Source organism: Mesoplodon densirostris, chromosome 13, assembly GCF_025265405.1.
Source record: "Mesoplodon densirostris isolate mMesDen1 chromosome 13, mMesDen1 primary haplotype, whole genome shotgun sequence".
Taxonomy (NCBI): domain Eukaryota; kingdom Metazoa; phylum Chordata; class Mammalia; order Artiodactyla; family Ziphiidae; genus Mesoplodon; species Mesoplodon densirostris.
This window is the reverse complement of record NC_082673.1, coordinates 82,922,786-82,949,821: the sequence shown is the minus strand read 5'-3', so window position 1 is coordinate 82,949,821 and position 27,036 is coordinate 82,922,786. Positions and strand designations below refer to the sequence as shown.

The window sequence follows — 27,036 nt, the reverse complement described above, 5'->3', positions numbered from 1 at the left end:
CGGGCCCAGCCGCTCCGCGGCATGTGGGATCTTCCCGGACCGGGGCGCGAACCCATGTCCCCTGCATCGGCAGGCGGACTCTCAACCACTGCGCCACCAGGGAAGCCCAGGAAACACCATTTCTTAAACGTCTTCTAGGAGATTGAGAAAGAGCTTTCCCAGAAACCTCCAATTTCAGGTCTCCTTGACCCAAGTTGGGTTACGTGTCCTTTAGACTGATTACTGGCAAATTACTGGCCCACACCCTGGAGCTGTAGGAACACATGCTTCCTGGGAGAAGGGCTAACCGGAACGAAGTCAGGAACGAGCAGAGGTGCTGGGTAGAACCCCACGGTGCCTTCCCTGGGGATTCCTTGGAACATCTGCTAGACTGAAGCCCATGCTTTTTCCACGCCGCCATGTACCATGCCAGGGGCGAGACCGGAAGCCTGGACCAGGCCTCCTGGAGGGTTTACGCCCTCACTGCTGAGTCACGCTGGGCAGCGTGCCATCTCCAGCTGGTACCAGCCGTCTCAGGCCTCCTCAGGGTCTCCCAGCCCCTGTCAGCCCTCCTCTGGTCCACATCCTTAGTAACGATTCCAGGCAGTGAGGCCCGACTCGACTCCATCAGAGCCAGAGGCCCTGAGTTCAACCAGGAGTTCAGGAAATGGGTTTTTTTTTGGTAGATTTTGCCACAAAACCAAAAAATTTAAAACCCACCTGTTGTATGATTCCGTGTATATGAAATCTCCAGAATAGGCAAATCTGTAGAAACAGAAAGTTAGGCTGTTCTTTTGCCAGGAGTGGGTGGAGGTGGAATTGGGGGGGAATAACTGCGGATAGGTACAGGGTTTCTTTTTGGGGCAAAATGAAAATGTTCTAAAATCGATTGTGGTGATGGTTGCACAGCTCCGTGAATTATATTGAAACCACTGAGCTGTCTCCTTTAAATCGGTAAATTGTATGGTATGTGAATCTCATCAAAGCTGTTACAGAAAAAAAAGACACAAAAACTCGTTCTGCTGCTGTTCTTTTTGTTTTATTTAAAGTCAAAATTGACTGCTATTTTATTCCTTAAAATAAAAGTTATCTGTGGCTTATACCATGTTTTCTTTTTCCTCTCTCCCTCCCCCTTCCTCCTTTTCTTTCTCCTTCTCTCTCTCTTTTCTCTACTTTCCTTTAGATAAGTACCCAGCTCCCCTTAGTCTTCGTAGGTCCTGTGGACTTGGCCCAGCCCGTTTACTCGTATGGACCCATGAGCGATACCCAGCCAGTGGAATGTTCCAGCCCCTGGCCACAGAGTTGAGTTCAAGGATGCACACACAGTCAGAGTCAACCCTGAGACTTTTATTGGAACTGTGGGGGAAGAGAGGCTTTCCTTCCTTAGGGATTGCTGAGCTGTGACTGCACATAAACCTGAAGGCCAGTGGCCCCCTGGGGGCAGACCTGCCTGAAATACCCCTATCACCCCTCCAGGAAGGCAGAACCAGCAGACGGAGACTAGGTCCTCTCTGACCATATCCTTTGAGTGAATCTAGCCGTGCCCGAAGTTACATCCATCCCTGGATTTCTCAGTTTGGTCAGCCCATAATCACCCTCCTCTTTTTTTTTTTTAAAGCCAGTAGTTGGGTTTTCTGCCTCGGGAAATTGGCTTTTGCAAATGTGGGCCCTCCATGCTTAAATGATTCAGAGGCCCCCTTTCCACAATAATCCCAGTGCCGTGAGAGGGAACTGGTCTTTCCGCCCTATCTCTTGTATCAGAGCAAGCCAGGAGAACCGCTTCCACAGAGGAAGCAGCCTGACGCTGGAACGTCCTGACCCAGCACATGGAGTCCTTTGTAAGGGCCCCGGATGGTATCTGGGGACCGCCCAGCAGCCTGTCGTGCCCACAAGAATTGGCCTGCGTTCCCCTGTTGCAGGCCTGCCTGTCTGTGTGTGTGCGTGCAGCTGGACATGGATGTGTACTGGAGCATGGCCTTTGTACATGGCATGGGGTCTCCTCTTTTCTTCTTTCCTCTTTTGCTTATATATTGTAAACCACGTGAGTCACACTCATTCAAGGTTTTATGTGTTTATAACAAGGGAGGGTACCCACGTCAGCTCAGGCTGCCATGTTGCCAGAGCGAGAAGTGTCTGATGTTCTTTCTGCTTTGTCTCCCTGGTTCCCAGCAAACAGCAGTTGTGAGACCCGGGCGTTATCCTCATTTTTCCCCTGTGGCACCTGAGGCTCTGAGGATCCAATGGACTTTCCATCAGATGGTTTGTCTCCAAAGCAGATAGAAGAGGCCAAATCTCCTGCTGCTTTGGGGCACGAATATTCCCACCTCAGACTCAGTTCCTTGTGGTTCTTTGTCATTTAAGGGAAATAGAGTTGGGGAAGGTGAGAAGGCTTGATTCTAAGAGAAGTTTGGTTCATACCAGGCTCCAGAAGATGATGCTTAGGGTGACCTACATTTGAGACAGTTACAAAGCAAGAGGCTTGCAGGAATCCATGGCACTGTTTAGCTGGTGTTGACCGGTTGGCAACTGGACTCTGACGGGAAATGAAAGTGTGCCCGAAAGTCCTGGTATGAGGGTGTTTGTTTAGGTGGTCATTCGTTCATTCATTCAACGAATGTTTACTGAGCCAGGCACTGTGCTAGCCACAGGGTCCTCTGGTTCCCCCAAAGGCTTCTCCAGAAGAGCGGGGATGGGGTGTGGGGTTGCTTTGTTAACAACTCTGTTGTGCCTGCCTCGGTGATATTCCCAGGGCGTTCCAATCTGGTGAGCATCCTGGATTTGGTGACTCCAGTGGTGGTGACATGAGTGGTGCAGGGAGTGGACTCAAGCCAGCAGTGAGTCAGCTGCATCTAGGTGTAGCATCCTGCCTGTGTCACCTGTCACCTTGGAGACAAACAGCTGTGAAATAGAGAAGATTTAAATCCTCAGTAGAAGGAAGAAGTCTTGACTCTGGAGAAATTTCATTTTGAAAAGAAGTCTTGTAGACATGGGTTGATTCTTCTGGGTTTACAGGCAGTAAAATTCCTAAGAAGCAGAGATGAATTTTCTGAAAGAAGTTTGAGGATTGGGGTTGCCCCAACAGTGGTGTCCTGAGGCTTCCTCAGGGTAGGGCTGGAAGGTAGTTTCTTCTCGGGCTTCCTGTTCTGGAGGTAGTGAACTGGGAAAGCTGGTTTAGGTCATGTGAATATTGCCCTGTAGCTTAAAAGGAACCCCCAATTTCTCATTTTGACAACTCATACAGAAGTCTTTCTGATGTTTCCCTTGTTTGTTTTACTCTCATTCTGATCATGTATTTGGTCAACAGGTGTTAACTGAGCACCTGTGAAGCATGTTGCATCATCATGTCACATGACTTTATTATAGTGTTGCATCTTAAACACAGATCGCCTCTGCTTGCAGGAATGAGATGAAACCAATGAGTCAGGCCCCTCTCTACAGCCACACCTGCTCTTCCTTTTCTCTGCCAGTCTGTCTTTCTCTTGCAAAGCCATCTTCTTCCAGGAAGCCTTCCTTGATTGAACCTGCCCCTCTGTCACCATTCAGCAAATATTGCTTTGTGCCCACTGCATGTCAGCCTCCTGGCCAGGGGTTTGGGGGTCAAGATCAGAGATTTAGAGGAGAGTAACTCATGGTTCTTGTCCCGGAGGAACTTCTAATACCGAGCATGGTCATGGGAGCAATGTTAGTCTTTGTATGGGGAGGGTTCCAGTATGTTCCTGCAGTTGTATCAGTGTGGCATTTTGCCCTTATTTCCTATTCTTGGGTGTACTTAATGAGATTGTAAGTTAGCTGAGGGAAAGTGTCAGCCCATCAAAAAGTACTGTGTTGGGCTTCCCTGGTGGCGCAGTGGTTGAGAGTCTGCCTGCTGATGCAGGGGACACGGGTTCATGCCCCGGTCCGGGAAGATCCCACGTGCCGCAGAGCGGCTGGGCCCGTGAGCCATGGCTGCTGAGCCTGCGCGTCTGGAGCCTGTGCTCCGCAATGGGAGAGGCCACAACAGTGAGAGGCCCGCGTACCACACACACACACACACAAACACACACAAAAAGTACTGTGTTATTATGCTACGTCTATTATTCATTCATCAGATATATCATTCATTTACTCTTCAACTATGTATCCAGTCCTAGAAATTGGAACCCTTGTGCACTATTGGTGGGATTGTAAGATGGTGCAACCTCTGTGGAAAACAGTGTGGTGGTTCTTCAAAAATTAAAAATAGAATTACCATATGATCCAGCAAATCCACCTCTGGGTATATATCCAAAAGAATTGGGGTTTCAAAGAGATACTCAAACATCCGTGTTCATGGCAGCCTTGTTGACGGTAGGCAAGAGGTGGGAGCGACCCAAATGTCAATCAGTGGATGAATGGATAAGCAAAATGTCATATGTACATATCATGGAACAGTATCCAGCCTTAAAAAGGAAGGAGGGACTTCCTTGGTGGCGCAGTGGTTAAGAATCCGCCTGCCAGTGCAGGGGACACGGGTTCAAGGCCTGGTCCAGGAAGATCCCACATGCCACGGAGCAACTAAACCTGTGCTCCACAACGACTGAGCCTGCGCTCTAGAGCCCGCAAGCCACAACTGCTGAGCCCACAAGCCACTACTACTGAAGTCTGCGTGCCTAGAGCCCGTGCTCCACAGCAAGAGAAGGCACCGCAATGAGAAGCCCGCGCACTGCAACCAAGAGTAGCCCCCGCTCGCTGCAACTAGAGAAAGCCCACGTGCAGCAATGAAGACCCAATGCAGCCAAAAGTAAATTTATTTAAAAAAAAAAAAAAAAGGAAGGAAGTTCTGACACGTCCTACAACATGGATAAACCTTGAGGACATCATGCTAAGTGAAATAAGCCAGTCGCAAAAGGACAAATACTATATGATTCCATTTATGTGCAGTATCTAAAGTAGTCAAATTCATAGAAATAAAAAGTAGAATGGTGGTTGCCCAGGGCTGGGGGGAGGAGGTATGGGGAGTTGTTGTTTAATGGGTGTAGAGTTTCAGTTTTATAAGATGAAATAGTTCTGGAGATCTCCTGTTACAACAATGTGAATATACTTAACACTACTGGACTGTACACTTTAAAATGGTTAAGGTGGTAAATTCTGTGTTATGTGTTTTCTTTTAACCACACAAAACCTTAAAAAATATATGTATCTGGTCCTTTAGAACAGACATGTTCAAAGTACTGAGAATTTTCTGGTTTACAAACCAGACGGGGTCCCTCACCTCATGGACTTACCTCTGCCGTGAGCACCAACTACGTGCCAGGAATTATACAACCACCCCCAGAGTTAGCTACTAACCATCCCACTCCCACAGATGGGGAAGTGGAAACAGAGGTGAAACAACTTGGCCAGATCCCCAGAACAAAAAGCATATCCAGGGGTGGGAGGCCCGAGAATCTGGAGCGGGAGGCCAGCCTGGCCGAGGTTGCCGGAATTCAGACACACTGGGCAGAGCCTGGCACAGCGTGCTGGCACAGAGCGCCTGGGAGCACGGCTTAGCAGGCTGGACATTGTGACAGAAGTATCAGCGCTGGGTCTCAGACATGGCAGAGGGGTCAGCAAACATTTTTCCAGGGAAAGCTCTTTCTTAGCCTGTGGCTTAGGACTTGCCGCTCTGTGTTCTCTGAAGACCGTCTTCCTGTCTTTTCTGTCTGGTATCCCCTGTTCCTCCCTCAAAACCTGAAGCTGCTTCCACCTCCCTCGTGAAGCCACTCTATGTTCCATATTCTGTACTGATTCTAAACTTTGTGCCAAGGTTCATGTTTGCACTATTGATTTCCCTTTCTGCCTTACATCGGAGGAAGGTGCCCAACTTAAATATGGCATCTGTTGAACTGTTGTAGGAATGGATGGATGGATGGATGGATGGATGGATGGATGGATGGATGAATCTGTCAAAGAGAGGATAGAGGCATATATTAATTTCATAGTTGTATCATATAATGGGCAGCATAATTAGATCTTGTTACCTGTGAACTAACAAGTGGGGAATTCCCTCCCTTTATTTATCAGCAGTGCAAATATGCACGGATTCCAAGCCTAAGTTTTCTGAGCCACAGATAGATGGGAAATTGTGGGGTGAACCCTCATGCAGGGACAGGTGTGCTTTGATGGATTCTTCGAGTGCTCTGAACAAGATGGTTTAGACTTCTCATTTCTCAAATTTACAGCCTTCTAAGGACTGCTCTGGGCTTTTAGTAGAAGAGACTTGAACATTCCTTAGATATACTTTATTTCCTTTGATTCTGAGATGGCTTTGATTGCAACATGCATTCCTGACATCATCACAGCGTTGGAGGAGAAAACAGAAGCTCTGCCACATTACATTTCATTGATGGGAAGACACACTATGTTCCAGAAACAGTAAAATGTGAAAATAGGGCTGTCCACAAAATGGAAGGAATAATGTGATTCCAAAGGGTGTTGTCCTATTGGGTTGCCTGGATGGGTTCATGCTGATTGGACCTACTCCAGGGAGTTAGGAGTGACCTCGAATGGCAAGGCTGGTCTTGCTGGCTTGTCGTAGGTCTTCTTTTAGTTCTAGCACTAGGAGAAAAATCCATACAGCAGAGCCCTCTCTCCCGAGGCTGCCCCTGCTTTGAAAGGTTGGTGGGATTTGAAGGAAAGAAGTCTTTCAGAGACAGACAGATCCAGGTTCCACTTCCTAGCTGTGAAAACCCTAGCAAGATGCTCATTCTGTCTTAGCCTCAGTTTCCTTCTCTGTAGAATGGAACAATAATGATACCTGTCTCTTAGAGTTGTTTTGAAGATTAAAGAATTGTTGCTTGTTTAGTGCCTGATACACATAGAAAGCATGCACTATACTCTAGCTGTACAATTATTTTTTCAATTATTATTTAACCTATTGGAGCTATTGTCTCCTCTGTAAGGTGGGAATCATAATAACAGCTGTGCTCTCGCTACGAGGGTCTGGGTGAAGAGTTAGCGCAATCCAAGGTGGCAAAGCGCCTAGTGCCCACACAGGCTCTGCGTGATGCCTAGTGGGCACTTGGCAGTAGGGGCTTCCTTCTAGCGGGGTGAACACCTTTCCACGCAAAACCCTTTCTATCCTGATTCCCTTTTCCTTGGGGCAGGGTGGAGGCCAGGCCATGGTCGTAGCCTCCCTGACTGTCCCTGGGGCAGTGGCCCGTGGACAACAGGATGACCAGCTACAGGAACCATGTATATGGTGCTGGTCTTGCTGAGAAGCCGCCAAGTCGGGACCCTGGGCTGCTGACGTCCTTTCTAGTTGTGGGTTGTCACTGGTGGGGCACTTGTCCATCACACATCTGCTGTGTGTTAGCACTTCTCTCGTCCTTGTATGACGGCCGCATCTGGGAGTATTCGTTCTCTGGCGCTTCTAACCCGCCCCTTAGTGGCCGAGAGCAAGCTCGCTCTCAGGCACGAAGTCTCAGCGGTTGCTTGCAGTAGGATGCACTTGGACTTTAATGGACTTGTCAGCATCCAGGCAATGTGCAGGGGCACCATCATTGTCTGCTGCCATCTGAATATTCCAGAAGAAGACACAGACTCACAGAAGTGAAGCTCACGGCCCAGAGCCACACAGCAACAATTAGGGGGGAGAACCAGTGCTGGAACCGAAGTCTTCCCGCTCCAGTGTCCTCTTTCCAGTGCTTGGGAAATTCCCCCAACACCGGGCTGCCTGATGCTCCTTCTCTTACGCGGGGAGCACGGGGGCTCTGGCTCACTGAGCTCGCTGACGGTAAACACGCGATTGTTTGCAAGGACCTGGATCGTGCTGTTAAAACAGTTGGTAGCACAACAAACCCTAGGTACCACACTTGCAGTTCTTCTCAGGGGACCCCAAAGGAAACGTGTAAGTTCTGAGGTGCCGCTGACTGAGTTGATCCTGCTTCCGTGGGCTTGAGGGGCAGGCAGTGTGGCCAGTGAGCGAGCCCAGCTGGCCGCCCAGCACAGCAGCTCTCAGGGTTACTTGCTTGTTCTCTTCTCGGCTCACTGAGACTGTTTTGCTGGCACTCACTTACTTTAAGATTCACACAATTCTCAGGATGCAACTTTTTAAGATGCTGAGGATTTATTATTCACCTTCAGTACATAGGTTCGTATGGCACCTGGCAGTTTTTCTCGTTATCCGTGAGGTTATTTGGTTAAGGTCTGATTCTCTTAAACACGGGCTCTAAGCAGAGACCAGGTCCATTTTGCTAACCATTATTATAGCCTTGACATTTAGCTCAAGAAACATTTTTTCTATAAATGAATGAATGAATGGATGCATTTTTCCAACAGATGATTCTCATTTATGGGAGCTGTAGCCAATGGGGCATAGCATGCAGTAGGCACTTACTAGATGTTTGTGAGGCAGGTCCAATCGTGTGTTCACACCCAGATGAGATCACTTATGAGAGTTCATTCTGTCGTTTCTGTACCTGTCCCCCTACCCCCACCAGACTACGGTCTCAAGCTACCCAGCTTTGCCTCTGCATTGTGACCCAGTGTGCAGTCCACCCAGGAAACAGGATGTAAGACATGGTTACGGTCATCATGAGTTTATAATCCAGCCAGACAGTGGTTCTGGTCTTTTGGATCGTGGGTCCTTTGCTCTGACCTCTTTGGAGAGGAGAGACCCAAACCATCTTTGACTGTTATTTTATCCAGCGCGTGAGGCAGGGGACGGTCCAGGCGCAAGTTCAGCAGTGACGTCATTGTTAGATAGAGCACCTCAGCCGTCCTTGGCTTTCTTGGGGCAGAGGCTTCTGCAGAGTCTCGTCTGCTTCCATCTGTAGCATACCTTGAGTATCACCCTGGGCAGATGGGGGCAGTAGGAACAGCCCATCCCAAGCACTTGCTGGTGGGCAGGGGGACATGGCCAGAGTCCAGAGTTACCTGGTCAGAGGCCACAGGTGAATAACTTGGGGCTTCTCGGGGCAGGTAGGGAGGCATGGCTTGTGGCTTGCTAGTGGATATAGAAACTAAGAGACCTAGTGATGGGTACGAAATCCCCACGACCAACTCAGGTGGACTCTACGTTCACCATTCAGTAACTGCCACAGGAGAGGAGGTTTCACTTACCTATCTGAAACAATCAGAAGATAATATATCAACAGAGGAATGGATAAAGAAGAGGTGGTACACATAAACTATGGAATATTACTCAGCCATAAAAAAGTACAAAATAGGGACTTCTCTGGTAGCGCAGTGGTTAAGAATCTGACTGCCAATGCAGGGGACAAGGGTTCGATCCCTGGTCTGGGAAGATCCCACAAGCTGTGGAGCAGCTAAGCCCGTGGGCCACAACTACTGAAGCCCACGCGCCTAGAGCCCGTGCTCCGCAACAAGAGAAGCCACCGCAGTGAGAAGCCTGCACACCGCAGCGAAGAGTAGCCCCTGCTCGCTGCAACTAGAGAAAGCCCGTGTGCAGCAACGAAGACCCAGTGCAGCCAAAAATAAATAAATTTTAAAAAAGAACAAAATAATGCCATTTGCAGCAACATGGATGGACCTAGAGATCATCATACTGAGTGAAGTAAGTCAGAAAGAGAAAGACAGATACCATATGATGTCACTTATATGTGGAATCTAAAAAAAGGGTACAAATGAACTTATCTACAAAATAGAAATAGAGTCACAGATGTAGAAAACAAACTTATGGTTACCAGGGGGTAAGGGCGAGGGAGGGATGAACGGGGAGATTGGGATTGACACATACACACTACTACATACAAAATAGATAACTAATAAGGACCTACTGTATAGCACAGGGAACTCTACTCAATACTCTGTAATGGCCTATATGGGAAAAGAATCTAAAAAAGAGTGGATATATGTATAACTGATTCACTTTGCCGTACACCTGGAACTAATACAACATAGTAAATCAGCTATACTCCAATAAAAATTTAAAAAAAATACAAAGTGGGATGTATTCAGTCAGAATTCATACTGCCTTACCTTGCATAGTAAGTAAAGCTCTGAGCTTTGAAGCCAAGCTGTCCCAAGTTTGAATCCAGAATCTGCCTCCACCAAGTAGCCGTGTGACCAAATGGTACATCATTTTTGTGGGCCTCGGTTTTCTTATCTGTAAAATGCAGACAATCACAATTCCTTGCAGGGGTGTGGTGAGGATTGAATGCGATAATGAATGTATTATATGTAGGATGAGTCTGGTACCTAGAAAGTGATCAATAGGGGGCACTATTATTGTTATTTGTGCTGTAGGAGTTCAGAAATGGACAGATTGTTGGGCTGGGAAAGTTGGAAAAAGCTTTAAAAAAAATTTTTTTTTTTGGAATATAGTTGATTTACAATGTTATGTTAGTTTCAGGTGTACAGCATAGTGAATCAGTTATACATATACATAGATCCACTCTTTTTAAGATTCTTTTCCCATATAACCATTACAGAGTATTGAGTAGAGTTCCCTGTGCTATAGAGTAGGTCATTATTAGTTATCTATTTTATATATAGTAGTGTGGATATATCAATCCCAATTTATCCCTCCCCTGCCCTTACCCGTTGGAAACCATAAGTTTGTTTTTTACATCTGTGACTCTATTTCTATTTTGTAGGTAAGTTCATTTGTACCCTTTTTAAAGATTTTGCATATAAGCGATATAGTATGATATTTGTCTTCCTCTGTCTGACTTACTTCACTCGGCATGACAGTCTCTAGGTCCATTCATGTTGCTGCAAATTGCATTATTTCATTTTTTTCTTTTTTATGGCTGAGTAATATTCCATTGTATATGTACCACATCTTCTTTATCCATTCCTCTGTTGATGGACATTTAGGTTGCTTCCATGTCCTGGCTATTGTAAATAGTGCTGCAATGAACATTGGGTGCATGTATCTTTTTGAATTATGGTTTTCTCTGGATATATGCCCAGAAGTGGGATTGCTAGGTCAGATTGTAGCTCTTTTTTTAGTTTTTTTAAGGGACCTCCATACTGTTCTCCATAGTGGTTGTACCAATTTACATTCCCACCAACAGTGTAAGAGGGTTCCCTTTTCTGGAGAAAGTTTCTTGAAAGAGAAGGCACTTCGAGTGGGGCTAGACAAGCTAAGCTTCTAGTAGACAAGAGGAAGGTTTGCCGAAATATGTATTCAGGCTCTTTTCTTTAGGTCTCTGGTTTTCTAACTACAGCTTCTACAGATCAGGAAAGAATCACATCAGTAAATAGGAAAAGTGTTTGCTGTGATGTTATGGGAACAAAGAAAACTGTCCAAGCTGTAGCCAGCTGCTGGTGACTCAAGAGTTCATAACATCCTCTATAAAAGGATACGAATCCCAGCATCCGTGAAGTCACTTCTGTTGAATAAAACTCAACACCTATTTGGTGACTGGCAATAAAGAAGGGCTGATGTACTAAATGATTTATGTCCCTATTCTTGCATGGCACACAGGAATTGCTTTCTGGAATGGCATACCGTAAGTCACAGAATAGAATTTCAATGGAAAAAGCAGAAGCAGGGGTGGATAAAAGTTGTGATGCTTGATGATAATGAGTTCTGGTTCACTCTAGCAGGTACTTGCTTTAAATCATCCATCACTGGTGGCAGGGGGAAATGAGAGGTTATAGAGAAGAGCAAGGGGGTTGGTAGCACACGTTCACTCCTCTGATGTGTATTTATTGAACATCTAGTCATAAATGATGTGTGTTCCCTGCCCGTATCTTTGAGCCCACCCTGGAAGGCACTGGAGGTGGTGCCTGTTCCCAGGGAGGGCTTCCTGCATCTCTGTCTGAGGCCATACCCTGGCTGTGCGTGGCCAGTGAGGCATGGGAGTGGGTGCATAAATGCCCCAGCTTCCTTACCCCAGGGTGGCAATTCTAAGGTGTGTTCCCATCCCTCAGAGGGTCCCCACTGGGCTTGTGCCCCAGGTGCCTAAGTGGTAACCTGCATGACCTCATGACAAGGTCCCTAACCTCTGAGTTTCAGATTCTTGTAGTATGTTTGTGTGGATTAAACAAGACGATAGTGTTACTACCACCATTACTAGTTCCTGTTTTGCTCAGTGCTTGAACTACATTATCTAACTAATTCTCAGTGACTGTATGAGGTAGGTACTTTAATTATCCCAATTTTAAAGATGACGAAACTGAAGTATGAAAGGATAAATAACTCACCAAAGAGCCATAATCTGAGTTCTAACCCAGATGCATTTGTTCTAAGGAGACAACTTTTAATTATAAGCCAAACTGTTAGAGTACAAGGTCTAGCAGGGAAGCTGCTATTATTATTATTAGCAAGTGCCCAGCATATAGTTGGTGCTCCTTTTATTTGTGCAGTTAAAAGAATAATGAATGTCAATAAAAAAAGAAAAGAAAGAAAAAAAAAACCCAAAAAAGTAAGCACCAGGCCTTGAATGGAGGCAGAATTCTAGATCAATAAATATTTGTGATTAAATGAAAAAAAAAAACAAACAAATGGGAATTCCCTGGCGGTCCAGTTGTTAGGACTCAGCGCTTTCACTGCCGTGGCCTCAGGTTCAATTCCTGGTCGGGGAACTAAGATTCCATAAGCTGTGAGGTGCCGCCCCAAAAATAAATAAATAAATAAAAAGAATGCATGAATGAATGAATGTTAGTTCCTCGAGATTATAAACGTTTTTTGTTCTTGGCTCTGTCTTCCCTGCATATGATAAGCCCAAGACAAATATTCCTTGAATGAAAGATTGAATGAATGAATACAAAGTGGATTTTTTTTTTTTTAAGTTACTGGTAGTTCCCTGGTTCTAAGAAAATCATGTTAATTGAAATGCATTATTTATTTGACTTTTACAAGAACCGGTTCCAGAAAGGAAATAGCTTTAAAATCCTAACAGTATTTATCTGTAGGGGATGGGATACTAAAATATTTTGTTTTCATGCCTTACTATTTTTCGTGATGGGCCTGGATTACTTTCATAACTGGAAAGAAAGAATCTCTGTTTGAAAAACAAAAATCAGTTTCAAGGCATCAATGGGTTCAAAGCAGTGTGGGTGCAGCATTGACATATACATGGATGCTGTCCTAATTCGCGTGAGTTCAGAGTCGAGGAAGCAGGGTGTGACCTGACTTTGGTGTCACACCTCACACAGCAGTTGCACACACCGTCTCTCTGGGGGTTCACGCCAGTCTAGTGACGTAGGTCAGGCTAAGATAGTGATCTCATTTCACAAACAAGGGACCCAACAGCCGAAGAGGCTCACTGACCAGGATACCCTGTCCCTCCAGCCCCTTGTGAAGACCCATTAAAGGAAGTGGGACAAGGGTGGAGGCGGACTGGGGTACCAGGGGCTCATGTGATAGCTGTCTCTGAGCATCTTCGAGTTATTTTAAGGAGAGGAAGCCTGTCTGCCTGAGTCAGACAACCTGGGTTGGAATCCCAGTTCTGTTAACACACTGTCCTGGACACACTATGTCATATCTCTGAGCATCGATGTTCTCATCTGTAAAGCTGGCCCAGTGTCTTCTTGTGAGGGTCGAGTTAGCACCAGATAGGTGTGTCTTCTGCAAGAGGTGGCTTTGCTGATTGTCATCACATCTGTTCTGTCTGTGTGCAAGGCTTTCATTTTTCCCAATTGTGTTGATACTCATTGGTGTCCGTAAATTAGCGTTCCCATGTGTATTCGTCAGGTTTTGCCAAGTAACAAAAACCACAGAATTGCAGTGGCCTGCTTGATGGCAGGTGTTTATTTTCATGCTCATGGGTCAGTTGTGGTTTGGCTGATCTAGGTTGGGCTTGGCTGGCTCAGGCTGAACTTCAGGTTTGGTTCAAATCTGCTCCATGTGTCTTTATTGCAGGGTCCAGGCTGAAAGGCAGCAGCTGAAAGGGGCTAGGGAGACATACTCCTCTCATGACACATCACAGGAGGGCAAGGGATAGATTGGGACCAGCACAGTGTCATTTTCATCTGAATTCCATTGTAAACAAGTCAGTGGTCCAGTCCAGAATCCAATGCTGCATGGGAAGACCTACCACCCACTATAGTAAGAAGGACTACAAAGACACATGACCAAGGGCAGGGATGTATAATTCAAATTCAGGGTGAGAGTGAAGAATAGGAGCAGTGATCCAGTCTATACACTCTTAGCTGTGTGCTTGGGTGAAGCAAGGAAAGCAAAGGAAAGGCAAGGGGAGGTGTGGGCTGGGAGAGGCATTGCTTATTTATGCCAGTAACGGGGTCTTGTTTTTCATGTACATATAGTGTGTAAAGTTGTGATCAGGAAGGTGAATGTTATGGGGAAATCATGGTCTGTGATTCTGGAGGAGAGCATGTGTTTTTGCTCATGCTGGTACCACCCTGTCTTGATTATTCCAGCTTTGTAGTAGGTTTTGAAATTGGGAAATGTGAGTCCTCCACATCATTTTGGCTATCTGAGTTCATTGCATTTCCATATCAATTTTAGGATAAGACTGTCAATTCCCCATCTAACTTAAATGTGTGATTCAAAGTTCAGGAAGATTCAGTCAATCACTGTTGGCATCTAAGGTTGAAGAAGGTGGTTTGATCATTTATCCAACAAACGTTTATTAATATTGTACTGGACACCACTGTGTGGTTGGTGCTGGGGATATGAGAAAATCTAAACAGTCTTTGTATCACATGGCTTATTATCAAATCAAATCAACATATGTTTATCAGTCTTCACATGAATGAACGCATAGTTAAAAACAGATCAATTCTGTAATCTAATCTAGAGGAGTAGGAAGAGTTTCCCTGAGGAAGTAAGATTTAAAGAAGTATAGGAGTTAACTAGCCAAAGTGAGAGAGGAAGCCTTACAGGCAGAGGGAACAGCATGAGCAAAGGACCTGGGGCAGAAGGACCGTGGAAAGTTGCAGGATCTGAAAGGAGGTCATGTGGTTGCAACAGTGAGCTGGGGTGGACAAGATGAGGTCAGAGGGGAGGAGGGGGGCAAGAGTCAGACTGTGTTCAATCATTTTTATCTGGAAGCACTGAGAAACCATTAAAGAATGTTAAGCTAGAGGTGGAGGGATGACACAGATTTGAGTTTTAAAAGTTTTATTCTGCATATTAACCAGTCGTATTTGGATCTGGATTTTTTAAAACAAAAAAACTTAAAAAGCATTTTTAACATTTATGAGGCTATTAGAAATTTGAACGTTGGATATTTGGTGATATCAAAGAATTATCATCTTTTTAGGTGTGGTAATGGTGTTGCTGTTATATTTTTGTAAAAGACCTCATATAGCGATATGTGCTGCACTATTTTTTTTTTTTTTTTTTTTTTCTTTTTGCGGTATGTGGGCCTCTCACCGTTGTGGCCTCTCCCGTTGCGGAGCACAGGCTCCGGATGCGCAGGCCCAGCGGCCATGGCTCACGGGCCCAGCCGCTCCGCGGCATATGGGATCCTCCCAGACTGGGGCACGAACCCGCATCCCCTGCATCGGCAGGCGGACTCTTAACCACTGTGCCACCAGGGAGGCCCTGCACTATTTTTTTAAATAAATTTATTTTATATATTTTATTTTTGGCTGCGTTGGGTCTTCATTGCTGCACGTGGGCTTTCTCGAGTTGCGGCGAGTGGGGGCTACTCTTTGTTGCGGTGCGCGGGCTTCTCACTGCTGTGGCTTCTCTTGTTGAGGAGCACGGGCTCTAGGTGCGCGGGCTTCAGTAGTTGTGGCTCGCGGGCTCTAGAGCACAGGCTCAGTAGTTGTGGCCCACGGGCTTAGTTGCTCCGTGGCATGTGGGATCTTCCCGGACCAGGGCACGAACCTGTGTCCCCTGCATTGGCAGGTGGATTCTTAACCACTGCGCCACCAGGGAAGCCCCTGTGCTGTGCTATTAATGACTGACATAAGACGTCTGGAATTTGCTTCTAAAAACTAACATGGGGAGGGGGAGGGATTAGGGAGTGGATGGGGTAGGACTGATTATGAGTTGATGGTGATTGGGGCTGGGTAGTGGGAATCTCTGTGTTTGTGTCTGTACAGAATTCTGCATAATAAAACATAAAAAAAGAAAAAGATTGTTCTGGCTTCAGTGTAGGGGAGCAGATTTCAGAGGGAGAAATGGTGATGAGGGGAGACCAATTAGGTGATAGTTGTAGTAGCCTAGGTGAGAATGGTGGAGGCTTGATCCAGGGCTGTGTCAGTGGAGATGGAGAGAGAGAGACAGGTTGAGAGATACTTAGGTTCGAGACACGTGACTTAGGGATGTGGAGATGGTGTGTCAAGTGTGTCCCTAGGTTTCTGGCCGCAGATGGAGGTACCACTCTGAACTTGGAGAAGGACCCAGAAGGTCCCTTGGCTTCTCTTGTTTTCACTCCCCCACTTCTGTTTCCCCTCCATCCAAAAATATTGAAGCTGTTCCCTTATGTAAAACCTTTAATCCCAGACTTCCTGTGCTCTGTGCACTCAGCAATTAATTAAGCTTTGGTATGCATGAATTAATTAAAATCCTCTCTCTGGTTCAGAGGGGCTGTCCTGAAATATGTAGATTCATATATATCTACCTTCTTCCTGGGGCTGATTCTCTTGGCTGGGGGAACTCCTCTCCTTCCCCATGGGCACACAGCTGTGGCTGTCTGTCTGTCCTACCTGTCAGCACAATTTAATTTCATGTTTAGGAGCTCAGGTTTAGAGATGTTAATGACTTGTAAACTGCTCTCCAGCACAGAGCTAGAAATAGAAAGGCAAGAAGGATTCCTGAGCACTTGCACAGATTTACTGATGGAGATGTCAGCCCCAAAGTGGATTGCTGAAATAGTGGTTTCCCCACTGTTTTCCTTCCCATTCCTGGACAGCCACTGTGGTGTAAGAACATTCCTAACAAGGGTGCTGGATTCCACATGAAATCATGTGTTGGTCTGAGACAATGTCTTCTGCCCAGTCCTGCTGGATGACTCTTGTCACCTTTTTTCCTACCTCCCCATCCAGGTAATTTTCTGATGTGACGGCTGAGACATGAGATCTTCAGCCTCCAGGCTCTCCAGTTTTTCATCAAGAGATTCACTATGGAATCGGTGAGTGGTCTTAGCCCATCCTGTCCAGAGAGCCCAGCCTGGGAAATGTCGAGGGAGTCTTTTGGGGAGGTTGAAATGCAAAAGTTGATCAGACTCAAGCACTAGAATCTGACAGAGACACCATGGGTGTGGATATTAGTGGTGAACAGATCTTTGGCATTTTTAGAGCTGCAGACTTTTTGAAGTGTTTCCTGTCTCATTACCTATCATCTGTGTGCAGAGGGAAAGGTGGTGGGGTGGTGGTATGAGAATGAAGTAAGGAATGATAACAAAAACAACACTGCCAACAAGAATAGATGCTATTTTAGCTGAGTGACTCTTTAAAGACATTACTTCATTCAATCTGCCCAACAATCCTACCAGGAAGGGCTTACCACATTCATTTTACAGATAGAGAACTTGCCTGGCTGGATTTGAAACCAATTTTTCCTGATTCCAGGTCTGCTGCCTTTTTTGTCTTGCAGTGTTGCTTCTTGGTAGAGGTGTGATTTGTCCCATTTTGCAGCTGGGAATACTGGGGCCTGGTGTAGGCGCACATCATAGAGTCTAAGGCATCTGACCTCAGTGGGTGGAGCTTTGTGTTAGTGGACGATAAAAAACTGGACTGGACAGGAAGTGCCATGAAAACTAGGCAGAGAAAATTCCAGGAGTCCAAGGATCTTAAAGTTGCCAGGGTGACTTGACATAGGGTCCACCTGCTATGCCTGGCGTTTCCCAGAAGTCAGCTTAGTGGTAGAAAAATTGTGGGTGCTGGAGGGGTGGTTGAATTCTTGCTCTGCCAGCAACTTTCTGTGTGACCTCAGGCAAGTCATTAACCTTCTCTGTTCTGTTTTCTTTTTTTTTTTTTTTTTTTTTGCGGTATGCGGGCCTCTCACTGTTGTGGCCTCCCCCGTTGCGGAGCACAGGCTCCGGACGCGCAGGCTCCGGACGCGCAGGCTCAGCGGCCATGGCTCACGGGCCCAGCCGCTCCGCGGCATATGGGATCCTCCCAGACCGGGGCACGAACCCGTATCCCCTGCATCGGCAGGCGGACTCTCAACCACTTGCGCCACCAGGGAGGCCCCTGTTTTCTTATCTATGGAATTGGAGTAATAATAGTTATGTTTCAGGTTTTCATGCAGATTAGAAAAAAAGGTGTACAATAAAGTGTCTTGCATAAAGTAGGGACATAAAACATTATAATTATTCCAGTTTTTAAAATGAAAGTAATTTTTAGGATAATTAGATAAGGAAGAGTGTCCTGAATGGGTAGGAGAGGTGAGAGGCTAGAGGCAGGGAGGCCAACCTGAGAGGCTTTGATGTGACCCAGACATGAGTTGATAGGGGACTGTTACCATCTTCCAGGATACATGAGACTCTGCCTGCTTATCTTCATAGTTTGATGATTACAGGGTTACCGAAGTCATGTTTTATTTTGTTTTATTTTATAAATCAAGAATCCAACACGAAAGTGACATTAGTTTTGCAGGTATCTTTTTAGGTGATACTGTTACTAAACCAAACTTGGGTCTGCTCGCCTGACAGGCATCAAGGTCAATCTACTGACACCAGGTTGTAGTGAAGGAAAGTACAGCGTTTATTATTACAGGGTGCCAAGCAAGAAGAACAGGCAGCTCACGCTCAAGAGATCTGAATTCTCCAGTGGTTTCCAGGGAAGGGTTTTTAAAGACAGTGTGAGGGAGAGGGTCACAGGGTGAGTGATCAGCTTGTGCACAATTCTCTGGTTGTGGTGAGGTAACAGGGTGATGTTTCAGGAATCTCAAATCACCAACCTTTTGGTTCCCACCAGTCTGGGGTCTGTGTGTTGGTGATCAGCATGCAGTTAACTTCCTCCACATGGTGGGGGTTTTAGAATCTGCAAAACAGCTCAAGGGTATGACTCAAGATATTACCTATAGCCCCAAGAAGGAACTAAAGGTCCTTGATGTTGTTTCGTGTCTAAATTGTTACTATTTTGTCTTGCTTCACTGCTTTCTTTTCTTTTTGCATTTTCTCACTTCTCTGGTTAAATTCGCTCTTTGGAACTTGGGGAAGGCCTAGGGGGCTAAAGCTTTTCTAGAAACAAGAGGTGGGGAACACGGGGGTGGGGGTGTCTGTCCCTGGGAAGGTCCTTCAGGGTCCTCCTCAGTTTCAGTATTAATTACAACTGCAACAGCAGTGCATTATTTAGGATTAGGTTTTGCTATGAATGATGTAAAATCTAAAAGAACATTGGCTTAAACAGAAGATAGAAGTATATTTCTCTCTTGCTTTGAACCCAAGGTGGTACAGGGCTGCTGCAGCAACTATGAGAGACCCAGACTTTTCCTCTCTTGTTTTTCTGCCATGTGGACCTCCTTTCCCCCAAGGTCACCTCATGGTCCATTCTGGCTGCTTCTGCACCGGCCATCCCATCTACCAGCAGGAGGAAGGGAAGAAGAAAGGCAGGCCTCTTCTTTTAAGGGTATCTGCTTCTGGGTGTCACACTTGCTGCTTCTACTTATGTTCTGTTGGCCAGAATTTAGTCCTCTGCCTACATTTAACTGCAAGGGAGGCTGGGAAATGCGATCTTTCTTCTGTAAGACCACGTGCTTACCAAAATTGAGGATTATTGTGATGGAAAAAGAAGAGAACAAAAAACAGCAAGAAAAGAAGAGAACCGATATTGGAGGACAAATCTTTCTTTGCCATGCAAATAGTTATTGAAAGGTTGCTATTAAGAGGATAGGCTCAGTGGCCAGACTGCTGGTACTGTATTAGAATCCTGAATTCAGGACTCTAGAGCTACATGACCTTGGGAAATCTACTTAAGTTCTGTGCTCAGTTTCTTTATCTGTAAAATCCTATTTTATACATTCTCGTAAGGGTTGCTTTGAACATTAGATGAGTTAAGGTAAAGCACTTGGACCAGTACCTGGAACGTCATAAGTGCTATGTAAGTGTTAGCTATTAGTATAACTACTGCCTCTACTATTAGTAATACTACTTCTGTTACCACTATTACTACTTCTGTTGTTACCATTACTGCTGCTTCTACTATTACAGCTGCTGCTTCTGCTGTCGCTTTCATGCTTCTCCTTCTCCTGTTACTTCTGCTGCTGCTGGTGCAGTCACTACTACTACTTCTATTACTAACACTATTACTACTCTATGACTGTTGTTGCCAGGTACCGCATATACATGTATAAAATTTTAGACTCATAGCAAGGTAAGTATTATTTTCCCAATGTGAAGATAAGAGTTAGCATAGTAACTTGCCAGATGGCATGCAGCTGTCAGGATAGTGGTTTACCTTTGGGTGGGTCAGGGGATAGTGACCAGAAGGGAGCATGAAGCAGCTTCTGAGGTTCTGCAAATGTTCCGGGTGCTGGTTGCATGGGTGTCAAAATTCCTTGAAGGGTACATTTATGACATAGGCACTTTTATGCGTTTATATTATATTTCAATTAAAACATATCAGGTAGTAGAACATGAGTGAAACTACACCTGATTCTAACGCCCGCACTCTCTTAACTATAACGTAAGGCCCAACACCTTTATCTCTTTTCACTTATTTGTTTGTTTGTTGGCTCTTTCATAACATGTATTGATCAGTTGCTTATGTGACTTATGTGCCAAGAACTGGGCCAGGTTGCTTGGGATACAAAGGTACAAGCAGCACACACACAGCCCTGTCCTCATGGGGCTTTCTGTCTAGAGGAAAAGGAAAGATAAATATCACACAGATTGCCAGCTACTGGGTCAGGCTCAGCGTGGGATGCCCTGGGGCCACACGAGGGACACATAAACTGATCCAGCCACGCAGGTCTGATAAAATAATGTCCATCTCACTGATGCCCGTCTCAACCAACTCCTCTGATAGGGCGGAAGGTCCCCACATCCATGGGTAAGCTGACCACATCAGGGCTACATCAAAACACATAAAGCAGTTCTTTGCCTTCCCTGCTGACAGGCCCTGAGAAGCGGTCAGCTTTTCTTTTCCTTGTTTGTCACTATGACAGTTGTGACCTCCACCTGGTGTCCCGTGGAGCAGACAAGCGCCGAGCTTTGGAGTTCAGTAGACAAGAGAGAAAACACACGGGAGCTGAGCCTTTCTAAATGTCTCGGGACATGAGTCCAGGGACCTCTTACTTTGTTCATTTATATATTACGTATCTTCGTTCATAATAAAAATGAAGGAATGAAGGAATAAAATCATACCCCACAACGGTGCAGTTGCCATCCCTGGAAAAGTTCAAGTCCAGAGGAATAAAGAACAAGATGTTCCCTTTTTTCACCTCAAATACCACCAGGATGGCAGGGGCAGCAAATGGCAGTGTGGTTGAATTCTGAGCCAGCAATGGAAATCAGTTGCCCTTATTTTCAGGGGTTTTCTCCATCCGTAGAAATGAACTGACCGTAACTTTAGACCCTCCTAAGCCACGCCCGGAGAAACCCCTTTGACTCCCTCTCCCTGCCTTTGCCTTTGCAAAGGTCACTACAGACTCCCTGTCCTTCTTATGCTGTGGGCTGTCAGCCCAAATTGAGTTTCCCTGATCCCAGCTGATGTCCCTTTTTGGCCGCAGGGCAGGTGTCAGAGGCTGAATGCAGCACAGGGACAGGAAATGTGTCCCCCGAGCTGAACACAGAAGCGTTGACCTCTGAACTCGGAGCTGCATTTCTGACATTGTTGGAAGGGTTGGAAAGCCTTATGATTTCTGGATGTGAAAGAAAAGGAAATGTGTTTTAGAAAAACAATGTTCAAGTTCAAGTTTATGTAGAAGAAAAAGAAATGTGTTTTAGAACAATATTCAATTGTTTAGAACAACAGTATTCGGGGGGGAGGTGAATTTTATTCAAAGGGCTGTGAAAGCCCTTTCAATGTAATTGAGGCTGTTTGAAACTCAACTGCTTATTCCATGGCCTCAGTTAGATGCATAAAGGAAAGAAATTACCTACCTAGACCGAGAATTGGGAAATTATGATCCTGGTCTTCTTTCCTTCCCTCCCACCTTCCCTTCGTTTTTTTCCTTCCCTCCTTCCAAATTTACTAAGAAACTGCTGTGTGCCACACCCTATGCTGAGTCCTGAGGAAATAGATGAATAGGACTCATTGCAAAGCCTTCCTGAGCTTATCATTTATTCATTTAAAAACATTTATTCATTCTGCAAACATTTACTGAGTACCTAATTTGCTCTGGTCTGTTAGTAGAGATAAAAGACATAGTTCCTTCTCATCCTGAGTTTGTACTTTATTAATTTTTTCACTTGCTCACTCAGCAAACACTCTGTGAGCATCTACTGTGAGCCAGGGACTGCACCAGTGGCTGGGATTCCAAGATGAGCAAAATATAGCTTCTGTCTTGATGGAGCTAAAAGACCATACAACATTGTATTCATCTCCTAAAAGACCATTCAAAAGCTAAAAGACCATTCAACATTGTATTCATCTTCCGTAACAGAGTATCACAAACCTGGTGGCTCAAAACAGTAGAAATGTATTGTCTCACAATTCTGGAGGCTGGAAGTCCAAACCCAAGGTATCGGCAGGGTACCGAAGCCTGTAGGGGAAGATCCTTCCTTGCCTCTTCCTAGCTTCTGGGGTTTGCTGGCAATCTTTGGTGTTTGTTGCCTAGCAGCTGCGTTGCTCCGGCCTCTGCCTGTGTTGTCCCGTGTGCTTCTCCCTCTGTGTCTCTCTTCCTCTCCCTTACAAGGACACCAGTCTTGTTGGAATAAGGGCCCACCCTACTCCAGTATGATCTCATCTTTAATTTACATCTTAATTACATCTACAATGATCCTATTTCCAGATAAACTCACATTCATGGGTACACTGGACCAGGACATCAACATTTTGGGGGGGACACAATTCAACCCATAACAAATGTATATTACCATGTAAAGCACCTGCAAGGGCACTGGGTGTGGGTGGATCCTGGGTAAGGATAATTGACCTCCTTCTTCCACTTTCTCTCTGCATCTAAGGGGACTAGGCCTTTAGGGCAGGAACCCTGTGTTGCTCCGAGTGAGTGTTCCTGGATTTTTTTGCCTGGGAGGTGAGACATCGTGCACTTACAGGGAGAGTCTTGTGCGGTGCAAGTTGATGGGCAGGGTTCATGCCCACTACTCGTGCTAGTTTTTGTTTCACGGTGTGGCCGTTGAGTCTGGGCGAACACCTGCCTTGATCAGGAGGCCCGGACTGGTGGTTAGAGCTGTGGGTTCCTATCCTGCCTCTGCTCTTGCGGGTCCTGTGAGCCTGGGTCCACTTCTTCCCCATTCTCTGCCTCAGGCGTCTCACTGTACCTCCCCCAGAGGTCTTGCGTGGACCCGGTGGGATCAGATCTATAAAGCGTTCGCGAGAGCTCCAGGCCCTCGCTAAGTGTTCGGTGTGAGTTGGTGGCGGTTAGGCCAGGGCACGTAAAACGCCCCCGGGAGAGGGGCTTACCCAGCTCATTCAGCACAGTCCCCTCAATAAAGACTGTTGTTCAGTGTTTAATGCCATTCACCATCAGAACATTTTTTCCATAATCTTTCCTAAGGACAGTTTTCTGCCATATAGAAAACACCCTTAGCACAAAGACATCCACTGCAGCATTCTTTAAAATGCTAAACAGTGACAAACAAGACAGAAAGCTGCCTTACAATGAGGAATGAGTTCACAAATTAGGGCAGAATGATTAAAAAAAATAGGGTAAAACAATGAAAAACAATGATGTAGCCATTAATAAGAAAATTATGGTCACTTTTTAAAGGTTATGAGAATGCTCATGATATAAATGTCATGTAAAAAAAAGAAAGTTTTGGACTTCCCTAGTGGCGCAGTGGTTGAGAATCTGCCTGCCAATGCAGGGGACACGGGTTCGAGCCCTGGTCTGGGAAGATCCCCCACGCCACAGAGCAACTAAGCCCGTGCGCCACAGCTACTGAACCTGCGCTCTAGAGCCCGCGAGCCACAACTACTGAGCCTGCGAGCGACAACTACTGAGACCCGCGTGCCTAGAGCCCGTGCTCTGCAACAAAGAGAGGCCACCACAGTGAGAGGCCTGCACACTGCAATGAAGAGTAGCCCCTGCTCTCGCAACTAGAGAAAGCCCGTGAGCAGTGACAAAGACCCAATGCAGCCAAAAATAAATAAATAAATAAATAAATTTTTAAAAAGAGAAAGTTTTATTTTTGAGGAAGTGACTGCATTTCCCTGTGCCTCAGTTTCCTCATCTTTAAAATGGAGACAATAACAGTACCTTCTTTAGAAATAGGATTGAGAATTAAATGAGATGATACATGGGAAGCACGTGATCAGCACCTGGCACATATGAGGTGCTCACTAAATGCTAATTGTTGTTATTATTTATCATTTGGTCTAAAGTATGTACAAAATAGTCACAGAAAAATATTTAGAATAAACAACACAGATGAAACACACATTTTCCATTTTGAATGTATTATTCAAAGGACTTCATTCTGTGAGTCACTCAGCAAACATTGAGCCTCTCTGTCAAGCACTGTTAGCCCACAGAGCAGGAGGTTTCAGTGTAAGAGAGGGCATCAGAATCCCATTTGAGGGCTTTTAAAAAAACACAAGATGCCTGGAGATGCTGATTTAATCGATGTGTGGTGGGTTCCAGGCATCTGCAGTCTTAAAAAAAAAAATTCCACAAGTGACTTAGATTCTCAGGGTAGATATAAGGCACAGTCACTCCCCTGAAGAAGCTTGCAAACCAGATGAGAAGATGAGAACCGCAGCGTAAAATAAGGAGAATATAAGTGCTCTAGACTGGGGCTCTTGACTCTGGGTCCCATGCAGAACTCTGTAATATTAAAGATCCCCTTGACTCCACCCCCAGGTGAAAGGAATCAGACTCTCCAGGAGGTTCTTTTTTTTTTTTTGGCTGCACCACGGGGTGTGCAGGATGCAGGACCAGGGATCGAACCCTTGCCCCCTGCACTGGAAGGGTGGAGTCTTAACCGCTGGACCACCAGGGAAGTCCCCCTCCAGGAGGTTCTGATGATCAGCTAGATGGAGTGTATGCAGCTACCTCCTCCTGTCCCCGGCCCCTTCCTACCCAAGATGCAACAGCATAGACTGAGAACCACAGTTTTCTCAAAGCCACGAGGCTGCTATATTTCCTCTGGTTGGTACCGGTGAATGCTTTTTAGAAAATTATTTGATTATGTATTTTAAAATTAAAACATTTTAAAATGTTTTAATTGTGCTAAAGTACACATAAACATAAAATGTACTATCTTAACGATTATTAAGTGTATAGTTCATTGGTATTAAGTATATTCCCATTGTTGTGCAGTCATCACCACCGTCCATCTCCAGAACTCTTTTCATCTTGCAAAACTAAAACTCTGTACCCACTAAATAACAGCCCTCCCTTTTCCTCCCTTCCTCCAGCCCCTGGCAACCACCATTCTACTTGCTGTTTCTATGAATTTGACTACTCTAGGTATCTCAGATAAGTGAATCATACAGTATTTGTCATTTTGTGACTAGCTTCTTTCACTTAGCATAATATCCTCAGGATTCATCCATGTTGTAGCATGTGTCAGAATTTCCTTCCCTTTTAAGGCTGGATAATATTCCACTGTATGTATATTTACCACATTTTGCTTATCCATTCATCCATTGGTGGATACTTAGGTTGCTTCCATCTGTTGACTATTATGAACAATGCTGCTGTGAACATGGGTGTACAGATATGTCAAGACCCTGCTTGGTGTCTTTTGGGTGATGGAATTCTACCCAGAGGTGGAATTGCTGGATCATAATGGTAATTCTATATTTACTTTTTTGAGGAACCACCATACTGTTGCCCACAGCAACTGTACCATTTTGCATTCCCATCAACAGTGCACAAGGGTTTCTATTTCTTCACATCTTTGCCAACACTTGTGATTTTCTATTTTTGTAATAGTAACCATCCTAATGGATGTGCTAGTGAAGGCTTTTAGCTGGGACACATCACTGTCAGCTTCATATTTCATTTATGTTGTGTGGGCCAATTAAGCAATTCCCAAGTATTTATTTAAGCTCTAGGCACTGAGAATAACAGACCTAAATAATACATGCATGGTTCCTGCCTTCAAGCTCTAGGAGTGGGTCAGGGGAAATAGATACATGACAAGTAATTTTTGTCCAATAAGATACATCCTTAGGGAGCATACTGTACGTGGAATACAGTTTAAAATGGTAGGAGATGTTGACTGAGTTTAGTGCCTCAGTGTCAACACACGAGATACATCATTTGAGCAGACCTAGAGGTCCAAGTTTGGGCTGTCCAATAGAACTTTCAGGATTGCCCAGCAGAACTTTCTGTAATGGTGGAAATGCTCTGTCTGGTGTCTGCTAGCTGTTGTGGCTGTTGAGCACTTACAGTGTGCCTGGTACAACTGAGAAATTGAAGCTTTAAAGTTTATTTAATCTTAATGAATTTTCATTTAAATTGAAATTAGCCAGAAGTGGCCATTGGCTAGTGGGTTGGGCAGTAGAATTAATGGAGAGCGTCTGACATGGTTCTCAAACTTGAACACTCACGTATTCAAGGGATCTTGAATGGGGATCTAGTTCTAAAGCAGATTCTCAGGGGACTTCCCTGGTGGTTCAGTGGGTAAGACTCTGGGCTCCCAGTGCAGGGGGCGCAAGTTCGATTCCTGGTCAGGGAACTGGATCCCACACGCATGCTGCAACTAAGAGACTGCATGCCACAGGGAAGATCCCGCGTGCTGCAACTAAGACCCGGAGCAGTCTAAAAAAATAAATAAATAAAAATTTAAAAATAAAATAAAAAAGCAGATTCTTAGGCCCTCCCCCTTGTGTTTGTGGTCCCTAAAGTGTGTAGTGGGGCAAGGAGTCTGCGTTTTAATAGCCACTGCAGGTGATTCCGATGCAGGTGCAGTTTGTGGTTTTCAAACTTTTGTATCCTCAGAATATTTTCTTCAAATGAAAGCTTAAGAGAGCTCAGTGTAGAAAACAGACAAGAGCAGAGTTCTTTCTGGTTGAAGTAGGCCTGGGACCCAGGGCTCCATACATACAGGGGGGACATGCTCTATCCTCCCTGGGAGAAGTTTCTTGTAGCACAATTCATACACCCCGGATCTAGCCCAACCTCGTCATTGTATTAATCTGAAACCCTGT

General features: G+C 45.4%; 1 protein-coding gene across 5 annotated transcripts in view; it reads left to right on the top strand.

The window, feature by feature from the left end:
• The window catches only part of ASAP1 (ArfGAP with SH3 domain, ankyrin repeat and PH domain 1), a 349,810-nt gene that overhangs the window by 22,718 nt on the left and 300,056 nt on the right, over positions 1-27,036 (top strand). For 3 of the 5 annotated variants that reach the window (XM_060115500.1, XM_060115499.1, XM_060115495.1), the window contains exon 2: positions 16,852-16,937. The exons of 1 other annotated variant lie outside the window; for it this stretch is intronic. In XM_060115500.1, coding sequence (XP_059971483.1) covers positions 16,879-16,937 — 59 coding nt within the window. In that variant the 5' untranslated portion in view covers positions 16,852-16,878. Of the gene's footprint in view, positions 1-16,851; positions 16,938-27,036 lie in introns of those variants that run through there. One more of the 5 variants, XM_060115501.1, reaches the window with a different exon arrangement.